Here is a 17745-nt window from a genome sequence, read left to right as displayed (position 1 = left end):
AGAAACGGTTTTTTGATTTTTGAATTTCTCCCGCTGAGTCCCGCTCTTGATTTTGCAGCCCGTTTTTAGGAAAAGACGCCATTTTTTTTCATTTGCAAACTGTATTTTAGATGTAAATGGGAGAATCCTTGGATTTTTTTTTTTCCCTTTTCCAGTTTTCTGATATGGCAGAATGGCAGATAATCTGAAAAGAAAAAAGATTTTCTCATGTTTTCCAGCCACCAGCCATAATGACTGTAATTTTGTGCTCTCCTCTCAAGTCCAGTGCCAGTGAAGTGTAAAACATATTATGGAAAATAAATTCTATCTCAACGAAAAGTACATTCTATTCAAATCAAGTACAGTTACCTTCTCGATGAGTTCAACTTCTTGATAAGTATGAAGTGTCTCCCAAGTGTTTTTTAATTAGTACCTACTCATTTTGTATGTAAATATTTTACACATCTTATTTCAATTTCCAAATAGTAAATGATGGCTGTGAATAGTTATAATTTCCATGTATTTTACTACCTCCTCTATTCCATGTTCTCGTGCTTTGTGCACGGTGAAAACTACAACCACACATCCAAGTCCTATACAAATGGCATGTCCAAAGAAGAGAAGATGACCCTCAGGTAAGAAGAAAACCTTGACTCAAGGCAAGGATAAGATAGACATTAATGTCAAGATTAACGTAACTTTTTTATTCCAAGTACTTAAGTTGTTCTTACTTAATGTGCATTTTGCTCTTGTTGTATGGAGAATAAAACTACTCAACTCATTTATGATTTGTTTGCAGGACAATGCATATCCTGCTGATGAGCTGATGCCATTATCTTGTACAGGGCGGTGGCGAAGTCAGCATACGTCCAGAGGTGACATAGATGACACCTTAGGAAAGTAAGTTCAGATTGATGGCATTTTGTCCTAAAAAAATTGACCAAACTTTATTTAGGTTCATTCACTTTTTGGTAAGGAGTGAGCCCAGTTCCCCCCGTTCATTTTCTCACTATGATCTGGACAAAAATTGGAAGCAATAATGAAAAGAAGAAAAAAAAAGTCCTGATAAAAGGTTCTGTGTCTGTGTGTACATTTCACACTTACTTGTGCTCTGTTTTGAAAATTTTCCTTATTCATCTTCTCTGTAAAATTACGTACACAATGTCAATTTCAATTCCATGTTTCAGCTTCTCTCTCACACTGATTGATACCTTAGACACACTTGCCATCCTTGGTGACATAGAAGAATTTGAGCATGCCGCCAAACTCATCTCAGAGAATGTCAACTTTGATAGTGACATTGTGGTGTCTGTGTTTGAAACCAACATTCGAGTTTTAGGGTAAGATCATTGATCATTGTAAGAGGTTAATCTGAGCACACAGTAGTGTGCCAGGCCAAGTTTGAGTAGGGATGCCAGGATTACCAGTGTATCTTCATTATTTTTTACTAGGAACATAGGTAATGTTACATAACTTTTTTATTCCAAGTACTTAAGTTGTTCTTACTTAATGTGCATTTTGCTCTTGTTGTATGGAGAATAAAACTACTCAACTCGTTACTTACCCTACTTTTATGATTGTAGGATCTGGAATATAAATAGGTTTGTATTATAACAAGTCAAAAAGGATTGTAACATTAGACCTTGGATTCTTTCTAAGAAGCAATTCATGTCTTGATAGATATTTTCATCTGGATTTCCAAATGTACCTTCTATCTAATTATGGTTGATTAATATTTATTCTTAAATTTTATTTCCAGGGAGGAATCAAGGGATATGTTCTACCATGCCTACAGAGCATACATGGTAAGTAACTCTGGCTTCCCTCAAATTATTCAACAGAAAATTGTCTATTTTATGTATCTTGACAATATTAGGGCCAATAGGACACTCCATCTTTGTATCCAAGGAGAAAATTTCCAATATGAAATTAAAAAAAAAGCTCTGGCTTCCCTTCAGAATGAATAAATCATCTTTCAAAATGTCAAGTACCTTCATAAAGAATCATTATTATTGTACTAAAAAAAATCTATATACTAATCAGACATTTTTGTTATAAAATTACTTGTTCAAGATTTTGGTAACTAATGGTAGATAATCTCTGAACATGCTAGGAGACAGTTCAGTCATAGTTTTTAAGCATGCTCAGAGGTCCATAAACCCTACAACATGAAACCCAGTATGTACTTTTAAGGCCCGTTCCTACTTGTCGTGAGTTTCATCCGATTTTTTTTTTCCCGAATGTCCTGTAGGCAATGTAATTTAAATGAGGGTGTTCCCACTACACACGACACGATTTTTTCCGAACGACACAAACTGACCTTTTTCGAATGACAAGTGGGAACTGGTCTTTAGTTTGTAAACTGTTAAAAAGGATGACCCTTTCAGGCATGGATCCCAATAATGTTTGCACTTACATGAGAAGCATCAGGGTCCAGATGGAAGTGCAGATACGAGTGCAAAGCATTGAACAGCATTATCATGTTTTCAATAATATTTCCAAGAAGAAAATTTCCAATATGTAATTAAAAAAAAAAAAAAAATATGAAAAAAAAAGCTCTGGCTTCCCTTCAGAATGAAAAAATCATCTTTTGAAATGTCAAGTACCTTAATAAAGAATCATTATTATTGTACTAAATAAATCTATATACTAATCAGACATTTTTGTTATAAAATTACTTGTTCAAAATTTTGGTAACAAATGAAAAATGATGCTACTGAAACTAATCAATATTTTATGATTTGTTTGCAGGACAATGCATATCCTGCTGATGAGCTGATGCCATTATCTTGTACAGGGCGGTGGCGAAGTCAGCATACGTCTAGAGGCGACATAGATGACACCTTAGGAAAGTAAGTTCAGATTGATGGCATTTTGTCCTAAAAAAAAAATTGACCAAACTTTATTTAGGTTCATTCACTTTTTGGTAAGGAATGAGCCCAGTTCCCCCCGTTCATTTTCTCACTATGATCTGGACAAAAATTGAAGCAATAATGAAAAGAAGAAGAAAAAAAAAAAGTTCTGTGTCTGTGTGTACTACTTACTTACTTACTTAGTGTGTGTACATTTCACACTTACTTGTGCTCTGTTTTGAAAATTTTCCTTATTCATCTTCTCTGTAAAATTACGTACACAATGTCAATTTCAATTCCATTTTTCAGCTTCTCTCTCACACTGATTGATACCTTAGACACACTTGCCATCCTCGGTGACATAGAAGAATTTGAGCATGCCACCAAACTCATCTCAGAGAATGTCAACTTTGATAGTGACATTGTGGTGTCTGTGTTTGAAACCAACATTCGAGTTTTAGGGTAAGATCATTGATCATTGTAAGAGGTTAATCTGAGCACACAGTAGTGTGCCAGGTCAAGTTTGAGTAGGGATGCCAGGATTACCAGTGTATCTTCATTATTTTTTACTAGGAACTTAGGTAATGTCATTCAATAGTTTAGTACTAATGGAAATGTCTTTTTATATGTCCTTTTATCCTTTGTCCTTTTGTAGTCATTTTGGCCCCCCCTTAGTCCTTCATGGGAAGGGGGAAAAGATTAAAAATTAAAATTGAATGGGTAAGTAGATACCTTGTTCAATTTCTTCATAGTTTAATGTTATTCAATAGTTTAGTACTAATGGAAATGTCTTTTTATATGTCCTTTTATCCTTTGTCCTTTTGTAGTCATTTTGGCCCCCCTTTGTCCTTCATGGGAAGGGGGAAAAGATTAAAAATTAAAATTGAATGGGTAGATACCTTGTTCAATTTCTTCATAGTCCCTGGAGAGGATGTCACTAAATATTCTCTGTTGTTCAGAAAGCAATCAAACAATTTTTTGTTTAATTCAAGAGTCCAGATAATATCTCAGTTTCTTTTCTTTGATTATTTATCCAGGGGTCTACTCTCAGGCCATGTGTTGGCAGAATACTTCAAGCTGAACACAGATCTCATGCAATGGTACACAGGACAGCTACTAGAGCTAGCAAAAGACATTGGATTCCGTCTCCTACCAGCTTTCAATACAACCACAGGCATACCTCATGGCAGGGTAAGATAGCTTCACAAATAAAATGCATTAAACTCTTATGGCTTACCAATGTCAAAGCTAGATGGCAGCTTTGACTTTTGGGTTACAGCCCAAAAAATGTGTCTTTTGACACGACATGGCTTTAAGAGTAAGAGGAAAAACCAATACTTTATCCGAGAAAGTTTCTCATTAGTTCATTACTTAAAAAAAAAGAGTATCTTAAAATTTTCAGCCATTTCATATTGGACACAACTAGTAAAAGTAAATGGGAAAGCACCTCATCCCTTTGCTATCCATCCGAGTGAAAAAATGAATCAAATTCTAATCTCCTTGTACTTCCTTTATTTTCCCAGATTAATCTGCGACACGGCCTCAAGTCCAAAGGCCTGGAATGGTCTGTCGACACATGCACGGCCTGCGCGGGAACCATGATTCTGGAAATGGCTGCACTCTCTCGTCTCTCCGGCCTTCCGATATTCGAGGCCAAAGCTCATCGCGCCATGGATGGCCTGTGGGCCGCTAGGAATCGAGATTCGGATCTTATGGGTAAAAGACGGCCACACACGCACGGGTGTGCCTCTAGAGGTGGACCTGAGCGTGTGTGGTGCCCTTATGAATTAGATTTTGTTGTTCACTCTCTGGCACTGATACTGGTTATTTCGTATATCTGGAACACTTCTTTCAGTAAAAAATCTATAAGTATTTGTTCTCTCTGTTTTTTAGCCTACTATTGATTGAATTTATAAACGAGTTTTATAGGTAGGTACATACAATTCTGTATTTCCTGTCCAAATTGGGTCCTTTTCTTGAGAAATATACTGTAAAGAGTGTAAAGTCAAGTCTCTATGTCTCTTACACCTTCGTGTTCTACCCCAAAACTTATGAAGTTTGGATAATATTGCTTTTATGACATACATCATTCTGTTAGTTTGTTTGTTTCCGATTTTTTTTTCTCTTCTTCGATTTACTTGGGCAAAGCTGGTAGCGTCTCAATTTTCGATTTACTTTTCGGATTATTTATTATTTTTGACGATCTTTACGAAAAAAATACATTTGGACAGTTATATTTTTCATGAGAATCATCAATTCTGTATTTCCTGTCCAAATTGGGTCCTTTTCTTGAGAAATATATTCGTGTTCTACCCCAAAACTTATGAAGTTTGGATAATTTTGCTTTTATGACATACATCATTCTGTTAGTTTGTTTGTTTCCGATTTTTTTTTCTCGTCTTCCATTTGCTTGGGCATAGCTGGTAGCGTCTCAATTTTCGATTTGAATTCTTTTACACGTAATAATTTTCTGTACTAACACCTTCAAATGTTATTCACACACGTTACAGGCACCGTACTGAACATAGACTCGGGTGATTGGATAAGACGGGATTCAGGTGTGGGAGCAGGGATAGACTCCTACTATGAATACTGTCTGAAAGCCTACGTACTGCTGGGGCAAGACAAATATCTCTCTCGATTTGATAAGGTATGCTACTCCCGTCTTTATACTAACCTCAAGTAGCAATGAAACAACTGCTACATACCACCTATTAATTTACATTTACCTTTTTTTTTCTAGTTAAGCAAGGTCTCACTATGAATACTGTCTGAAAGCCTACGTACTGCTGGGGCAAGACAAATATCTCTCTCGATTTGATAAGGTATGCTACTCCCGTCTTTACACTAACCTCAAGTAGCAATGAAAAAACTGCTACATTAGACTCATATGGTCTGTGTCTTAGCATGCCCATCCCGTAGTATGTCCATAATTCTGAGTGGGAAAAGCCAGCAGCGCTTATTCTCTAACCCATCAAATATACGAGACCTTGTTTAGACTGCTGGGGTAAAGGGACTTTTCAGTCCTATTCGGGCAGGATAAACAATGTATATTCTATTCTACATTAGACTCATGTGGTCTGTGTCTTAGCATGCCCATCTCGTAGTATGTCCGTAATTCTGAGTGGGAAAAGCCAGCAGCGTGCGATTGTCCAAATGGTCACCCATCCCGCGCAACGTTACTTAATTTCAGTCCATGTTGTATTTTACTTTACGAAGAGATTTGAACCCGAGTCTAGAAGATTTAATGCCAATGTTATAAACAAGCCAAATACCAAAGACAAAGTTTTAGATCTTGTGTTAGTTTTTTCTTGTCTAGAAAATAAAAAAATATGCAATTATACTACGGGATGGGCATGCTACGACACAGACCACATGCGTCTAATGTAGCAGTTGTTTTATTGCTACGAAATAAAAACGGCGGTGAAACACTCATCTTTTTAAAACTCCCTTTAAATGCATAAGATGAGTATAAGAAGTATTTTTTTTTTCTTTCTATTCTTTCTACATTTCAGCATTACTCTGCTGTGATGAAGTACATAAGTCGGGGACCACTACTCATCGATGTTCACATGCATAAACCTCAGATGACTTCAAGAAACTTCATGGATGCTCTGCTAGCATTCTGGCCAGGACTTCAGGTAAAAATGGAACACCAGAATATAGTATCTACTATTCCCATTTAAAAAATAAAAAAAAAGTCAAAAAACTAAATAAAAATGGACCACCAAAGTGTAATACCTATATATTTTTCCCATTAAAAAGAATAAACGGCGCGAACGACCTTATCATAAAAGTGTTAAAGTGCCTAAGTAATTTGGAAAAGAAAGTATAAAAAAGTCCAAACGCTTTCATGGCTCTCCTCCAGATATACGTAGTCTTTAACAGAAGTACGTGACAACTTGTGAAAGCATTTATGATAAAAATGTCGCGATGTCATACTAATCTTATTTACTTGAACACTTTTTTTTTTTTTAAAAAAAAAAAAAAAAAAAAAATGGGGAATGTTTTTGGATTGTGTTTAAACTCACATTTTATACGTCCATGTTTATCCGGGAACTGAAAAGTTTGGTTCGATAATTTCCTTCCGTCACGGGATTCGAACCCAGCACCTCCGGGTTGAGAGTCAGTACTCTTAACCCCAAAGGTTTTCTCTTACGACCCCTTCATTTTTTTTTTTTTTTTTAGATAAGTATTTCACCGCCATTTTTATTTCGTAGCAATGAAACAACTACTACATTAGACTCCTTCCTCTTTTAGGTTCACTGGGGCCAGCACCCTCTAAGGCCCGAATTCCTAGAGTCCACCTACTTCCTGTACAAATCTACTGGAGATCCTCACTATCTGGATGTAGGGAAGAGTGTACTGAGAGCTCTACAGACACATGCACGGGTACCATGTGGGTATGCAGCGGTACGAGATGTGAGGACCGGGCCCTTTTTTTTTTTTTTTTTTTTTAGAATATTTTTTCCATTTTCATTTTCTTTAAATTTTATTGTGATAATTTTTGTTTCAAATTTTATTTACTTATTTTGCGTGGTTGAGTGGAAGATATTTGCAAAACCTATTTGTCATTTCTTACTTTTCACTTCACATATATTTATTTTACCATTCCTCCTATGTTGCTCGTTTAAATGTACCGTGTAGAGATTGTAGACATTGTTTGCATCACCCTGTTTTCAATCCCCCGTAAAAGTCTAGTAGACCATTATGCTTGGGACACACTGTAGCGGAATTATTTCTCGTGATATACAAGATGCCAGACGATATCGGAATTGTTTCTCGTGGTATACAAGATGCCAGACGATATCGGAATTACTTCTCGTGGTATACAAGATGCCAGACGATATTTCTTGTGATATACAAGATGCCAGAAATCTTAGTATAGGAAAGCCTAACAGACACTCAGGATAAAATTATGAAGAGTTTAAGGTTCAAGTCCTTAAGCTCCATAACCTTAAGCGCTTATCGGGCTTAAAGATACTTTGACCTTAAAAAGTCAGAAAATGATTCGTCTTCCGGAAGATTTTGTCTCGCAATATTGGTTCTATTTTAAGAATTTCCATTTAAAGAAATAGTGTACCAAAGGAGGAGGAAAGTGAGAAAATTCGTACAGATGAAGAAGGGAAAGGTGTGGACAATGGAGCAAATGCCAAAACGGCTGAAAGTAGACCTGGTGTACATTTAGAAAAAGAGGAACTTAAAAGTGGAGATAAGGAACAAAGAAGTGCTATAGTTAAAGGCGAAAGTCTAGAGCAAAGGATTCCAGAGGGCATTGCTTTGGGCAAAGCCATGTCACGTGATATTAAGAACGCCGAAATTTCCATTTTTTTTTTATTGTTTACACATATTGTGATTTTATTTGTCCATTAAACTGAATGTTATTCACAGCGTTTTTCAGTGCGTAATGGTCTGCACTTTTAATGAGTTGGACCGATTGATATCTGTGTGGTACACCATTTTTTTTTTTTTTTTAGAATATTTTTTCCATTTTCATTTTCTTTGAATTTTATTGTGATAATTGTTTCAATTTTTATTTACTTATTTTACGTGGTTGAGTGGAAGATATTTGCAAAACCTATTTGCCATTTCTTACTTTTCACTTCACATATATTTAGTTTACCATTCCTCCTATGTTGCTCGTTTAAATGTACCGTGTAGAGATTGTAGACATTGTTTGCACCACCCTGTTTTCAATCCCCGTAAAAGTCTAGTAGACCATTATGCTTGGGACACACTGTAGATTTGATTTTATTTTCCATTTTTGTTAACTTTTCAACTTTTGTGTTATTTTATTTTTCTTATTATTTTTATTTTCTTTTCATCACCCACTTAGTAAGTATTGGTGTGCTTTCTATTTTGCCCACCTGTGTGCCTATGTATTCAGAGTGGTCAAAAGCACTGCCTCTCAACCAGCAGGTGCTGGTTTCAAATCCCAGTCAAGGCGGGAATTTTCTAATCAAACATTTCCGTTCTTGGGGAGACATAAATGTAAAAGAATGTGCCTTGAACTTGTATACAAGCAGAAGATAGCGATCTGTTTCGATGAATGCCTGGGCTGGCTATTAGAAGAACTTTAGTTTTGGAAGTATTAATAAAAATTAATTGTGTTATTTTATTTTTCTTATTACTTTTATTTTCTTATTCGTCACCCACTTAGTAAGTATTGGTGTGTTATCTATTTGCCCACCTGTGTGCCTATGTATTCAGAGTGGTCAAAAGCACTGCCTCTCAACCAGCAGGTGCTGGTTTCAAATCCCAGTCAAGGCGGGAATTTTCTAACCAAACATTTCCGTTCTTGGGGAGACATAAATGTAAAAGAATGTGCCTTGCGCTTAACTTCAATAAAAAAAAAAAAAAAAAAACCCACTGTGAGGCTTAGGTGTTGGGGCAATTGCCCCAAGGGCTGGGTTAAGCTTATACGAATGTACGAAATCTAGCTGATGTTAATAAGGTATGGTAAGTATGTACCTAATTCGTTGATAAAAAAAGCAGAATGTGCCCCATTTTTATTCTTCTCCCTTAAATCTAATGTTGTAAATCCTTAGATGTACATAGAGACCCTGTTTAGACTGACGGGGTAAGGGAACTTTTCAGTTCTACTCAGAGGAAATAAGCAAGGTATTCTATTCTGAGGGTCGTTACACAGTGGGAGCACTTTTCTGGCGCACTTATATACTTACACCCATCGTAAATACAATACAGGCCAACCAGATTGCTTTGTTTACTTGCTTACTTTCCTTTCCTTGTCCGGATCACCATATTGTCAGATCTTATGTCTCCAGTAGGTGGCCACGGATACTCCTTTGGGGTTCGCTGTCTGCAGGTCCTCCAGAGTGCACGGGTTCTGTTAAAAATTGTAATTGTAATTTTTATTTGACATTTTAAGTATTACATTTTTTTTTTATTGAGTAAAGTTTTTTCCCTCTAGTCCCTCTTAGTAAGTCCCTCTAGTAAGTCCCTTAAGTAAAGTCCCTCTAATTCTCTTGTCTCACAGGATAACTTTGATATGGACCTAGACTCGGATGAAGAACTCACTAGGCAGTGTCCTAGCACTCTAGGTCTGTTCCCGCACTCGGTACGAGAACCCATGAAGAATTTGGTGAGTGAGAAGAAATGTGCCCCGCCCCGGGAGTCGAAGCCGAGAAAACTGACACTCCATGAGTTCCAGGTATGTGTTGTGCGTTTTTTTTTTTTTTTTTTTTTTTTTTTTTTTTTTTTTTTTGTAATGCTTGCCCCTTTTACATTTTCTTTCTTTCTTCTTTTTACCAACTAAATCGTCCCCAGAAAGAAAGGCCTATGTTATTTTTGCTGCTAACTAACACAGACCCTTCCTCCTGTTAACGATTGTACCGTTCACTTGTCGTTTGTTTTACAAATAGTCGGGATCCGTTTTATTGCATGCTATGTATATTCTTATTGGTCAGATAATCTTGTCGTGAACATCAATAGTTTTTTGTTCTTTACATGATCAAATTAACCTCTAGAGTTATCTTCCACTCAACCACGATAGTAATTTTTTTCTTTATCTAATGTACGTACGTAGGTATCTATGTATTTTTCCGTCTCCTGATATCGATTGCCCTAAGTGTCAAGGAGTATAATTTACCCGCTGAGAAACGGGCCCTATCGTATTTTCAGACACCTTGCTGTTTTTCTGAATTTCACGCCAAGTTTGAATTATCCTCGCGGTGCTAAGTACCTAAATGACCAAATTTTTGGACACCGGCCCAAAAAGTTACGCCCATTTCAGAATCACTTCGGACTTTGTTTGATACCACGTTACAGAGCCGTTTGTTATTAACAGGAGTAGAAAAATACCACTCAGAACCTTTTTTAAAGTTCTCAGTTTGAAATTACATTTGTGAGAGGAGCCCATGCCCATCTTCAATTTTGTTAAATTTGCGAGGGAGTAGGGAGATTTTTGTTGGCAAGTTTGTTTAATCCTGTAACACATTCTCTATTTGCTTCCTCTGTTCTGTGCACAGAACGTGGTGTCGGTTGCCTGTTGTATTGTTAACTCTTGAGTCTTCTAACGTATTCTGTCCTCTTGTCTAATTAGTCCAGTCTCGCTTGTTAATAAAGTGCGGTGCATCTAGCGCTTGTTATTAATTTATTGGTGGTGTATTTAGTCCTTGTTGTTAAATGATGATGTGTTTATATCTTGTTGTTAAATGGTGGTGTATTTATCCCTTGATAAGGGCAGTGCATCCAGTCCTTTCTATTTTAAATGGTGGTGTATTTAGCCCTGTGGTTTCTCTTGTTTGTATTTATGTTTATAGGGGACTTGTTTTTTCCTGACTGACTACCTAAATAATGAACTCGAGATATTGGACCATTCTATGAAATGTGGAAATTTGATTGCTTGACTCATTGGTTATTGTTACCAATCTCAGTAGTGTAGTGGTTAACGCGGTGGCCTTCAGATCTAGCGGATAAGCGAGAGGACTGTGGTTCAAATCCCGGTAATGACATAAAATAGAGTTAGCGGAAAGACTTTATTTGTTGGTCAAAGTTGAAGACAGGAAAAAAAAATCCTGTTGATTTTGTTTTAATTTTGTTTTCTCCTACCTTTTTCCTTCATTTTACTCCTCTACTATTAAACCTCGTACCATGTTTATCTTATTTCTCTCTCCTCCTACGCTTTTCCTGTTGCTAACATTGCTTTCTCCTTGAAGTAATGCGAAAGCGGTACCGGGGTACAATCTTTGTGAGAAAAAGAGGTACACATTTGTAAAATGTGATCAACAAACATGGATGGGATTATTGCTGAGGCTATCTGTCTTGAAGTAATGCGAAAGCGGTACCGGGGTACAATCTTTGTGAGAAAAAGAGGTACACATTTGTAAAATGTGATCAACAAACATGGATAGGATTATTGCTGAGGCTATCTGCCATCCAACCCGAGACATAAAAGAGAAACGGCTGTTTCAAGAACGAAAACATTGGTTGGTCTTGAAAATACCTACATACATAAGGGATGTCAATCCAAGGAAAATCAAAAAGGGGTTTAATAAATTAGGAATTAGGAGAACGAACTTCTGATAAAAGAAGCGAATTTTTTTCCAATGTGCGAATGTCTTTTCTTTGTGTTGTTGAAAATACCTACATACATAAGGGATGTCAATCCAAGGAAAATCAAAAAGGGGTTTAATAAATTAGGAATTAGGAGAACGAACTTCTGTTAAAAGAAGCGAATTTTTTTCCAATATGCGAATGTCTTTTTTTCGTGTTGTTAATTTTGTTCCCCCCCCCCCCCCCCCTTGTCGGCAAAATGGCGAATTGTTTCAGTGCAGGTAGAATGAGAGAAGAGCGGGAGAGGAAAAGTTTTCGAGATGCAGGAAGCGGGAATCGAACCCCCGACTTAGCGCTAACAAGGCAGACGCGACACCCTCCAAGCTAACTAGGTTGGTTTAGAGGTTTCTTAGAGGGAACTGTGACAACAAAGTTTGAAGAAGAAGAAGGATAGAACCCGAGAAAGCCAGCCGTTGTTCTGAGAACGAACCTTATCTGTTTTGGATTCTACTTCCGAATATTGGACAAGGTGAGTTCCTTTTCATTGTTCACATTTCAAGTCCAAAGAGCCCTTTCCCACTTATCGTTCGGGGGAAGAAAAATGTGTCGTATGTAGTGGAAACACTAATTTAAATTAAATTGCCTACAGGACATTTTGTGTTGTCGGGAAAAATCGTGCCGTGTGTAGTGTGAACACCCTCATTTAAATTACATTACCTACAAGGACATTCGGGAAAAAATCGGATGAAATTCACGACAAGTGGGAACAGGCTCTGCGGGAACCGTAGCATGCTCATCCCGTAGTATGCCTCTCATCAGATGGGCGAAAAGAGACACAATACTTCCGATTTAGGTGCTGGGTCAACATGAGAACACCCGAAAGTAACCCGTTGAAATACTTCGAAAAATGAGAATTTTTTTGTCGATGGTGGGGATCGCACCCGTTTCGTGTTGTTAATTTTGTAGCCAGAAAACCCGGAGCATAAGAAAATTCTCCAGGAGTATGGACTCGCTCTGGAATCACATCCTAATGGAACCTTCTACTTCCGAATATTGGACAAGGTGAGTTCCTTTTCATTGTTCACATTTCAAGTCCAAAGAGCCCTTTCCCACTTATCGTTCGGGGGGAAAAAATGTGTCGTATGTAGTGGAAACACTAATTTAAATTACATTGCCTACAGGACATTTTGTGTTGTCGGGAAAAATCGTGTCGTGTGTAGTGTGAACACCCTCATTTAAATTACATTACCTACAGGACATTCGGGAAAAAATCGGATGAAATTCACGACAAGTGGGAACAGGCTCTGCGGGAACCGTAGCATGCTCATCCCGTACTATGCCTCTCATCAGATGGGCGAGAAGAGACACAATACTTCCCATTTAGGTGCTAGGTCAACATGAGAACACCCGAAAGTAACCCGTTGAAATACTTCGAAAAATGAGAAAAATTTTGTCGATGGTGGGGATCGCACCCAGTACCTTCTGCATGGTCACTCATTTTAACACCCTTCCCATTTGGTCCATTCACAAGACGGCCTCCAAGGAAGACGCAGAGGAAAGTCAGCTGTTCATCCAAGAGCTGAGAGTGTCCACAGGGGCTCCGGACTCTTTACTACACAATCTGGATACTCACTCGCAAGCCGTATCCTTCCTGGATAAGGATGGAAACTTGACAGTACTGTCCACGGGATCGGCACAGTTTGGACGAATCCTCAACGAAAATGAACAGGTAATTGCTTTGTACTTACTTACTTTTTCCGGACACGTAAAGTAAGTAACTGCTTTGTATTGATTTGTTGAACGATACATAAAATCAAATGAACATATAATCAAATCAACATGGTTCATCAAAGGGTGACATCTTTAGGGTATTTTAAGTACTTAAATATATAAAAAAAAAAACATGAAGGGAAGAAAGAAAAAACCTTCACTTCTCGAGGAATGGAATTTGGGACCTCCCTCATACAGGTCTAGTGTGATAGGCACCGATTCACGAAGATAATGTTCTTGAAATTTAAACTAGCCAGTCACCATCAGGTAGACCTGACAGGTACAACTGAAAAGGTCCGTCTGTCAGGTCTACCTGATACCTGATGAGCACATATCAGGTCTACCTGTCGTCAGGTCTACCTGACAGTGAGTGGCTGGCCTTAGAATTGAATTGAAGAATTGGTAGTCTGTGGTGAAGTACTCGTACAGTCTCTTAGATTGGCAATTAATTCTTTCATAGATCTTCTTTCTTCTTATGACAATTGCTTCATGTTCCTTTCGAGCTTTAAGCTTCAAGTATGTGGAATTGTGAAGTACTCGTACAGTCCTGATGAGCACATATCAGGTCTACCTGTCGTCAGGTCTACCTGACAGTGAGTGGCTGGCCTTAGAATTGAATTGAAGAATTGGTAGTAGGTAGGAGGTAACTCGTACAGTCTCTTAGCTCTTAGCTCGGTCATTAAAACGCTCTAACCCGTTCTCTGTTCCCAGGTAACAGCCAAGGTTCGCGTGGCAGACCCGACCAACGCCTGTTCCGACCTTCTCAACCCGGGTGACCTCACAGGTTCCATCGTGCTCGCAGACCGCGGCTCTTGTATGTTTGTCGACAAAGCGCGCCGCCTACAGGCCGCCGGAGCCGCCGCTGCCATCATTATCGACAACGTTGCCGGTTCGTCGTCCAAATCCGCGCCCTTTTTTCTCATGTCGTCCGATGGCAACGTTGGAGACATACACATTCCGGTTGTGTTCTTGTATACGGAAGAGGCAAGGTTGTTGATGAGCGCTGTTGGTGACAATCCGATGAAGGAGTTTACCGTGTGCAATGTAAATGCGTTTGGTGATAGGGTGAAACAACAGCGTGTCATAACGACCCAGATAAGGATTGAGAATGTGGTGCGGAGTTTGCCCGTAGAGAAGATGGTGGGAAGTGGAGATACGATTGGAAATGGTGGAGGAAACGGTGGAATTGGTGGCGCACGTTGCCGGTTCGTCGTCCAAATCCGCGCCCTTTTTTCTCATGTCGTCCGATGGCAACGTTGGAGACATACACATTCCGGTTGTGTTTCTGTATACGGAAGAGGCAAGGTTGTTGATGAGCGCTGTTGGTGACAATCCGATGAAGGAGTTTACCGTGTGCAATGTGAATGCGTTTGGTGATAGGGTGAAACAACAGCGTGTCATAACGACCCAGATAAGGATTGAGAATGTGGTGCGGAGTTTGCCCGTTGAGAAGATGGTGGGAAGTGGAGATACGATTGGAAATGGTGGAGGAAACGGTGGAATTGGTGGTGAAAACTCTGAAATTAGTGGAGCTAACGCCGGAAAAACTGGAGATATCGCTGGAAACATTGATAGTGGGATCCATCCGAACAGTGGCCCTACGGAGGCAGGCAAGATAATCAACGTAAACCTAGATCCAACCGAGCCCCCAACCGATTTGACTCGGGAGAAAGAAACTCTCCAGCTCATACTGAAATCGATTGTTGTGGACAAGATGGAGACTGTTACTGGAAATGACCGGGTTGGCGATGAAAACAAAGACAGTAGTGTGGGGAATGAAGCAAAAAGTGGAAAAGTGGTTGACAATGCACAAAGTGTAGACTTGGAAGAAAAGGACCAAAGAAATAGTGTACCAAAGGAGGAGGAAAGTGAGAAAATTCGTACAGATGAAGAAGGGAAAGGTGTGGACAATGGAGCAAATGCCAATACGGCTGAAAGTGGACCTGGTGTACACTTAGAAAAAGAGGAACATAAAAGTGGAGATAAGGAACAAAGAAGTGCTATAGTTAAAGGCGAAAGTCTAGACCAAAGGATTCCAGAGGGCATTGCTTTGGGCAAAGCCATGTCACGTGATATTAAGAACGCTGACGATTTGCCCAGTTATGAGGAAGAAGGAGAGTTGAATGTGCTGCCTCCTAGCGGCGAACGAACGAAACGGGACGAGTTGTGAACCCCGGACTAGGAGTTGAGTTTAGCCATGTGGCTATACGGGAAATGACTCAGTAAAGCGGTGCTACCGTTAAAATGTAGAAACATGTTCTATTCGAGAAGTCAACTGTGAAATATTCAAATGTAACCAACCTTAGTGATATGGTCACTGAGTGAGGTTTCTCCTATAGAGGGGTTGTGAACCCGTGACCCGTACACTGGAAGTCGAGTACGAGTAACCGCAGGGTTTTTATTTGTATACGATTTACTTGGTTATTTTATTTACCAGTGTTATTTAAAGAGACCCAACATATCTCAGAAGAAATGATGCCAGAAGAACCAAATTATGCTTTTTATTGTAATTTTTGGCATCACGTTTATTGTGCCCAAGGCATATATCACAGGTTTTATGGGAGTCAAAATTATTGCCAATTATTGTTAGTACGGTAACGTGAATAATTTGTGGTGAAGCAAGGGCCTCACAATTTTTCGTGGGTATCACAGCGATATGTCTTTTTAGTTACTTTAATTGCATTATCGCTTCTAACTCAGTTGGCCTCACAAGGCTGAGTGCACTCCGAAATCTAAGCACAAAGCGGTAAAAATTGTACCCCGCCGGGAATCGAACCCGTCTTTAAATTGTAATTTTTGGCATCACGTTTATTGTGCCCAAGGCATATATCACAGGTTTTATGGGAGTCAAAATTATTGCCAATTATTATTAGTACGGTAACGTGAATAATTTGTGGTGAAGCAAGGGCCTCACAATTTTTCGTGGGTATCACAGCAATATGTCTTTTTAGTTACTCTAATTGCATTATCGCTTCTAACTCACTTCGCCTCACAAGGCTGAGTGCATCCCGAAATCCAAGCACAAAGCGGTAAAAATTGTACCCCGCCGGGAATCGAACCCGCGTGCAAGTCTAGGTTGCTTTTCTAGCAACGCCAGTGGTCGCTACAAGTAGTTCAATTGTCCTCACGAGGCTGAGTGCACCCCTATACCAAGCTCTTTTAGCATTACCTCTGGGGGCACTTAGGCCAAAGGAGTGAGCCATATTTATTCTTTAAGATAGTGTAACATATGTAAATATTGATGGGAAATTTCCTAATGCTAAAACCCTATCGATTACGTTTGTTACCCCCATGTAAAAAGTACATTGTACGATATTCCACTAAGTATTACTTTCTATTTGTATTGTATTTAACATGACACTTTTATGTTTCTTAAACATATCATGATTGCTTTCTCTCGTCACGGGCGGGCGCGGGGTTGTTCTGTTTCTAGGCCTGTCTGAGTGTGACCGATGATGCAGACATCATACTAGTCCTGGTACCTCACTGTCTACAATTGTATGCCCTCATCACTTGCTCTCTGTTCTCACTCCTTGTATTCATCACTGTGCTTGCCTTGTATGCCAACCGATATCGGAATTATTTCTCGTGATATACAAGATGCCAGACGATATCGGAATTGTTTCTCGTGGTATACAAGATGCCAGACGATATCGGAATTATTTCTCGTGATATACAAGATGCCAGACGATATCGGAATTATTTCTCGTGATATACAAGATGCCAGACGATATCGGAATTATTTCTCGTGGTATACAAGATGCCAGACGAAATTTCTTGTGATATACAAGATGCCAGAAATCTTGGTATAGGAAAGCCTAACAGACACTCAAGATAAAATTATAAAGAGTTTAAGGTTCAAGTCCTTAAGCTCCATAACCTTAAGCGTTATCGGGCTTAAAGATACTTTGACCTTAAAAAGTCAGAAAATGATTCGTCTTCCGGAAGATTTTGTATCGCAATATTGGTTCTATTTTAAGAATTTCCAACATATCATGACTTTGTTGTAAAAATAAATGGGAATTTTCAATTGAGGGGGTCTTAGAAAAACGGAATAGATTGAGATTTTTTTTTTTTAGATACTATGTAAAGAAGTAAAATGGGCTCTTTTGGTGAAGAAGTTTGAGAC

The 17745-nt window shown here is 38.7% G+C and overlaps 1 protein-coding gene across 1 annotated transcript; it reads left to right on the top strand.

The window, feature by feature from the left end:
* Positions 1–136: 136 nt before the first annotated feature.
* Positions 137–16211, top strand: LOC103524967 (ER degradation-enhancing alpha-mannosidase-like protein 3). The gene is made up of 15 exons (XM_026820087.1): positions 137–614; positions 1739–1784; positions 2731–2831; positions 3141–3293; positions 3869–4022; positions 4355–4547; positions 5342–5481; positions 6347–6502; positions 7092–7264; positions 7904–8144; positions 9829–10002; positions 12813–12908; positions 13378–13575; positions 14328–14518; positions 14835–16211. The coding sequence occupies exons 1-15, from the start codon at positions 469–471 to the stop codon at positions 15784–15786; spliced, it is 3114 nt and encodes a 1037-aa protein (XP_026675888.1). The 5' UTR covers positions 137–468; the 3' UTR covers positions 15787–16211.
* Positions 16212–17745: the final 1534 nt, after the last annotated feature.

The sequence above is a fragment of the Diaphorina citri genome, unplaced genomic scaffold (assembly GCF_000475195.1).
Source record: "Diaphorina citri unplaced genomic scaffold, Diaci psyllid genome assembly version 1.1 scaffold7, whole genome shotgun sequence".
In the NCBI taxonomy this organism is placed as follows: domain Eukaryota; kingdom Metazoa; phylum Arthropoda; class Insecta; order Hemiptera; family Psyllidae; genus Diaphorina; species Diaphorina citri.
This window is presented reverse-complemented; position numbering and strand designations above follow the sequence as displayed.

Excerpts from the sequence above, each read along its gene's own strand:
- LOC103524967 (XM_026820087.1), top strand. The coding sequence starts at position 469 with ATGATGGCTGTGAATAGTTATAATTTCCATGTATTTTACTACCTCCTC. Across the intron at positions 1,785-2,730 it reads ATGCCTACAGAGCATACATG|GACAATGCATATCCTGCTGA; the intron begins GTAAGTAACTCT and ends ATTTGTTTGCAG. Across the intron at positions 4,548-5,341 it reads TCGAGATTCGGATCTTATGG|GCACCGTACTGAACATAGAC; the intron begins GTAAAAGACGGC and ends CACACGTTACAG.